Below are 6,063 nucleotides of genomic sequence, written 5' to 3' on the forward strand. Positions count from 1 at the left end.
CTTGGGCTGGTGAGATGGCTCAGCAGGTAAGAGCACTGACTGCTCTTCCAAAGGTCCAGAGTTCAAATCCCAGCAACCACATGGTGGCTCACAGCCATCTGTAATGGAACTGGATGCCCTCTTCTGGTGTGTCTGAAGGCAGCTACAGTGTACTTACATATAACAATAAATCAAAAAAAAAAAAAAAAAAAAAAAAAAAAAAAAAGAAAGAAAGAAAGAAAGGAAGGAAGGAAGGAAGGAAGGAAGGAAGGAAGAAAGCATGACCCAAGGTGCTTTGTCCCAGGATTGCTTCTTAAAAAACATAAAGAAAAAAAAGAAAAGAAAAACCCTGTCTCAAAAAACCAAAAAGAAAAAAGAAGCCGGGCAGTGGTGCTGCACGCCTTTAATCCCAGCACTTGGGAGGCAAAGGCAGGCAGATTTCTGAGTTCGAGGCCAGCCTGGTCTACAAAGTGAGTTCCAGGACAGCCAGGGCTATACAGAGAAACACTGTCTCGAAAAACCAAAAAGAAAAGAAAACGAAAAGAAAAGGAAAGGAAGGGGATTAGTGAGAGCAGGGACTGAGCAAGTGAGATAAGGGAAGGGCATGATCAAAGCACAGGAGATACTTGGATGAAACTGTCACAGCAATACTCATTCCAGGTACCACATGCTACCACACAAGTAAAAATAAAAAAATGTATTTAATTAGCAATCGATGCCATAAATAGAAACACGTCAGCAAAGTTCTAGAAGGTAAGGCTGACTGATCCTTGTGGACACACGCTTCTGGATTTCCTGAACTCTTCATTCTCCTTTGGTAATTAAAAATGAAATGCCTTTAATCCCAGCACTTGGGAGGCAAAGGCAGGCGGATTTCTGGGTTCGAGGCCAGCCTGGTCTACAGAGTGAGTTCCAGGACAGCCAGGGCTACACAGGGCTACACTGTCGTGGCTCAGCATATAACATGCACAGGTTTCACATTCAGCATTACATCATACAGGCACTTGGCAAGGTGATGCTTAATCCCAACATCGGGGATGAGGAAGTATCCCTGTCAGATCCCTGATCCATGTCTCTCTCCTCATTGTGGAGGGCTGCAGACCCCCAGTGCTTTCCTGCCCTCTGCTAGGTTTGCCATCTTGGATCATGCCCTTGTGGGAACTCTGAGGCTGAGTCCCAGGCTCTGGACCTCACTTGCCTACACAGAAGTCCCGGAAGATGAGATCCAGGATCTCCTCCGTTCCCCCTCCACCTGTGAGGTGGTTTAGTTGTCTCCGAGCCTGGCGCAGGGCCTCGGCCGCCAGAGCCAGGTCTGTGGCCAGCTGGTAGTGGCCCAGGGCATCCAGGCAGCCCTGGAGGTGGTACTGGTGCCTGACCCGGGTCAAGAGCGGTGGTCCTGTGGATGGGTCCCCACACCTGCCAAAGACAAGACCTAGCTGTCTCACTCAGCCACTTTTGGAAAAAGACCTCCCATGGAAACCTTTTTTTTGCAGAGAGAGAAAGAAACTGAGGCTGAGGGATAGGTGTGAGCCCCAAAGCCAGCAACTCTGTTTACATCTGAACTTGGTTGATGAAGCTGAAGGTGGGTGAGGGGAACTCACACTGCAGCCAGCTCTGTCTTCAGGGCCTGCAGGAGGCCGTCCATCCCGGCTCCCGTGTGGCAGGACAGGAGCAGGTGAGGAGGCAGGGCTATGTCGCAGGCTGGGGCATTAGCAGACAGCAGATCAGATTTGTTGAGCAGCAGCAGGAGACGCTGCCCACCGCTGTCTTGGCTTTGTGCTAGCAGTGGGGTCACCACAGTGTCCAGGAAGCTGCAGCTGGATGAGGAGGCCAGGTCGGAGGCGTCCAGCACCCCCAGAATGATGTCAGCCTGCTCCAGCCTGTGGAGGAAGGACCATGAAGCATAACCATGGAGGATCCTGTGAAGGCACTGTGGGTGCTGCTCAGAGGAGCAACTCAGTTGAGGGATGAACAACCTCTGTAAGGCGTGGCTCAGAGCAAAAGGCAGAGCAGATGCCATTGTCTGGTATATGGGCAGGACTTTGGCAGATGAGGTGGGGTAGAGCCTGCACAAGTGGGACTCTGCAAAGGGGCGGGGCATGGCTTCTGTGGAGACCTGGCAGAACTGTTGAGAGCATGGTCAAGGGAAGAAGGATGAAAAGCAGGGCAGGGCACAGAAGGGGGCAGGCTGTGAGTGTTGTGAGGTGGCCTGAGGAGTGACGAGATTGGGGGTGGGGGGAGGAGGACCAAGGGACACAGGCCAAGATTGCTCTTCAAATTACGAAGCCTCCATGAAATCGACTCATGCGGAGAAAAGGCCACTGGTCGCCCACCACATTCTAAGCCTTCCACCTACCTGTGGCGGGCCCTGCGCACACCCTCCTGCTCAACAGCGCCCACGCCTTCCCGAAGTCCTGCAGTGTCGCTCAGCAAGACAGGGAACCCAGCCAAGTCCACGGGAGTCTCCAGCACGTCACGGGTGGTCCCAGGCTCTGGGGACACGATGGACACTGGCTTCTGGCCTGAATGGCAGGGACAGTGTGATTAAGAACCAGAGTGGAGGTAAAAGCCCTCACTTTCAGGAGGTGCTGTCTGCCACTCTCGTAGCTTTGAGCTACCAGTGGGGCCACCACAGTGTCCAGGAAGCTGCAGCTGGAGGAGGCGTCTAGCACCCCTAGGATGCTGCACCCCTGCCCAGAAGAAGCCCACCCCATCCTTTCCTGAACCCCACATACTGAGTAGATTCACCAGACTGCTCTTGCCCGCATTGGGAGGTCCAGTGACCACAACATTTGCCCCCGAGAGGAGCCTTTGTCCACGCCTAGCATCTCGCAGGTGGGAACCCAGTGCCACCTCCAGGGCTCGAACTTCTTTGTCCGCTGTGAGAGGGAAAAGGCAGGGGTGGGAGGGGGGGAGCAATCAGCAAGGTCTCAGGGGGGGCTGAATGCCAGCCCCACCTCCCCCAAAATCAGACATACCCTGCTCCAACACACCCTCTTCCAAATTATCATCCTCTCCGAAGTCAATGTAGGCTTCCACATGGGCCAGAGCCTGGGGAGGAGAGGAAGATGTCACAGGTGCTCTCTCAGTTTCAGTTCTAACTCCAGCTTGATCTACACAACCAGACTGGCCTCTCACAGGCCTAGAACTTTCTCTAAAGAATGCATGGATGGAGCTGGAGAGATGGCTTGTTGGTTTAAGTGCACTGGCTGCTCTTCCAGAAGTCTGAATTTAATTCCCAGCAACCATATGGTTGCTCACAACCATCTGTAATGGGATCTGATGCCCTCTTCTGGTATGCAGACATACAAGCAAATAGAGCACTCATAAACACAAAATAAACAATATAAGTAATATAAATCTTAAAGAAAAAAAGAGAACACATGAATGGGTGAACATGCGGCCTTGCCTTGGTGAGAGTCTTTGCCCAGCCCTGGCACAGCTGGCTCAGTTCCCCATCCAGCTGCCTCAGAGCCTGTCGACGCTGGGCCTCGGTTTCTGCACGGATAAGATCTGCCAGTCCCTCCACTTCAGTCAGGCTCAGCTTGCCATGGGCAAATGCCCTCCTGGTGAACTCTCCGGCCTCGGCTGGCCGCAGTCCTGGCACACTACCTGCAGGAAAGCATCACAAGGTCTAAGCTCCTTAAGTCCCCATCCAATGGCAGGTGACATCCAGCAGAGCAACGAACCAAACCCCAGGTGTGTTTTCAGGTGACATAACTTCTTCAGGGTCCCCTGATCCTGTAAGGAATCACAGGAATTTACTGATTCTCTGGGCTGGACCCTAGTGGGTCAGTTACTGCGTGTGACCAGGGCACCCCATCTGGGGGATATAGATATCTCTCTTAGAACCCAGGCCAGCAAGCTGTTAAGGTCACCTGCAGTTGCCCCTCCCCATCAGTGCTGATTACACACGCAGGCCCCAGACTGACAGAGTGCTGGCCATCAGGGGCTTCCTGTGGCAAACTTGTTGGATGAACACACATTAAGTCAAAGTCACACAATTCTTTCTGAAAAGGCAAGACCCTCCCTATCCCCACCACCCAGAAATCACAGGAAGCCTGGTTGTACGCTGGTACCATCGTACCAGCTACTCATCAACTCCCTGAATAGGACTTAGCCCTTCCTTCAAACCACCACCAGCAAACATGCACTTGAGCCTGAGCTTTCCTCAAAGTCCTCCCCATGCTGAAGTCTCTGCGTGTGTGTGTGTGTGTGTGTGTGTGTGTGTGACACACCAGGAAGTCAGAAGACAGCCTGCAGGATTCAATTCTCACCTTTCACCACTCAAGTTCACATTTGGCAACAACCACCTTTACTGGCAGAGTCATCTAGAAGGCCTGGGTTAATATGATACATCTCTTCTCCCAAAGGACAATGTGTTTTGCAGTCTATACCCAATACCTTTTAGTCTCTCCCAGGAACAGTGCCACTCAACAGAGCCTCACCCAATGCCTGCAAGACACCGCTGACCACCGCAGGACCTCCGTGTACGTGAAACTCCACGCAATCCTCACCCGTGAAACTCTGGGGTCCTTGTATGGAAAAAAGCAGAGTTAGGGGATGGGAACGACCCGGGCTGACTCCTGGAGGGGACTGAGACCCAGATACGAGCGCCGTGGGCTCCCGGATCCGGCCCCTCACCTGGGAACCAGAGGACGAGTGAGCGGTCCAGTGGCTCCCCGGAGCACGGGTGGCGGAGAAGGCGCAGGCAGGCTCTGCGGGCAGGAGGCGGCTCCTGGAGCGCTGTGAGGCTGCGGAGCGCGAGCGCGCTAGCTGGACCGCTGGTGCGGATCACTGCGATGGCGCAGCGTCCCTGGCCGGAGCTGAGTGCGAAGATGGTGCTGCTGGGGACTAAGGACTCTGCACTGGTACTGCAGCGTGCGCACAGCCTGGAGATCGGAAAGGAAACGAGTAAGCGCAACCAGAAAGCCGAGCCTCGGGGTGAACATGGACAGAGGGATGGTCACCCTTTGATGCCCAAGCTGTACGAACGGCGGCCAGGCGATGGGCTCGGAAGGACACGGCAGCTCCGGGAGGAGGAACGGGGTCTGGAACTTCAGGGGCAAACCTGGGGCCTAAAGCAACGTCTCGCGCGTGACAGCGGGTCCGTGCCACTCACCTTAGGGGCGCCAACGCCGAATGGGTCACCAGGGCGCTCAGCCCACGCCACATGGATTTCTAATTTTGCAAGCACCTTGGCCGACACTCCTGCAGGGCTTCAAGTTCTGGAAGAAAGTCCTGCCCCTTTGCGATGTGACTTAGCGGTACGACTCTCAACTACCATTGGATCGCCTATAGGAGGTCCCGCCCTTTATCTATAGATTTTGATTCCTATTGGCTGATCCAAGGGAAACGAAGTTGGGATGCGGGTGTGTACATCGCAAGAGTGTCCCGCGGAAACACAGAGCAAAGTTTTCGGTTCCTAGAGCAACAGGTATCTGACACACTAGTGGGAGGACGAAAATGCAGGATATATCTCAGCGGTGGTTCGAGCCCTTCTTTTCCTTGTGCCCATTCCGTATTCTTAGAGAAGCTAAGAAGCTATGTGTGCGCTCCGACTGTAACGTCCATGAAAGGCAGCGCAGAAGGCACTTGCTGCCAAACTTGACAATCTGAGTTCTATCCCCGGGATCAGCTTAGTGAAGGAGACCAGACTTGTGCAAGTTGTCCTTTCACCATCACGAGGGGGGTGGGGTCTTGGGTATTCTACACCCAGTTAGAGACAGAAAACTCAAAGCATCTTAGTGACTGCAGGGGATGAGTTCCGGGAGAAGCCACGCCCTAGGTCAGGGAAAATCTGGTCCAAACTTCTGGGAAGTTTCTTCCTGGCCCTTCTTGTGTCTCTTCACTGATCCCCCGCTACCCCATCTTTGCCAGCTGCAGCTCCTGGGCAAATATCTTTAGCCAGGCGCCATCCCCAGGCAAGGAAGCCTTTCAGGCGGTTCCAGCCCAGCTCCAGCCCTGGCTTCCCCGCCCTCTCCGGGGTCCCGGTTGGCCGCAGGTCCGATGTGTGCTCCGGGATAGGCATCCTGGGGCCTCGAGTTACCTTCGGGTTAACCCGGGACAGCGCTGAACTACGGG

General features: G+C 54.1%; 1 protein-coding gene across 1 annotated transcript; it reads right to left on the reverse strand.

The window, feature by feature from the left end:
- Positions 1-661: 661 nt before the first annotated feature.
- On the reverse strand, positions 662-6,063 carry Gtpbp3 (GTP binding protein 3, mitochondrial). Its single transcript, XM_021170335.3, has 9 exons — positions 5,102-6,063; positions 4,624-4,871; positions 4,428-4,514; positions 3,389-3,591; positions 2,958-3,030; positions 2,715-2,858; positions 2,336-2,501; positions 1,581-1,859; positions 662-1,395 (listed from the first exon to the last, which is right to left on the reverse strand). Exons 1-9 carry the CDS (start codon positions 5,152-5,154, stop codon positions 1,170-1,172), a joined length of 1,479 nt encoding a protein of 492 aa, XP_021025994.1. The 5' UTR covers positions 5,155-6,063; the 3' UTR covers positions 662-1,169.

This window comes from Mus caroli, unplaced genomic scaffold (assembly GCF_978045245.1).
Source record: "Mus caroli unplaced genomic scaffold, Mus_caroli_1 scaffold_10, whole genome shotgun sequence".
NCBI classification, from domain to species: Eukaryota; Metazoa; Chordata; class Mammalia; order Rodentia; family Muridae; genus Mus; species Mus caroli.

Bases quoted from the DNA above. Each gene is read 5' to 3' on its own strand.
- Gtpbp3 (XM_021170335.3), bottom strand. From the start codon at position 5,154: ATGTGGCGTGGGCTGAGCGCCCTGGTGACCCATTCGGCGTTGGCGCCC. The intron at 4,872-5,101 runs GTGAGTGGCACG...TCCGATCTCCAG, and splicing joins TCGGCGTTGGCGCCCCTAAG to GCTGTGCGCACGCTGCAGTA. The intron at 1,860-2,335 runs GTAGGTGGAAGG...CTTCCTCCACAG, and splicing joins GTGCGCAGGGCCCGCCACAG to GCTGGAGCAGGCTGACATCA.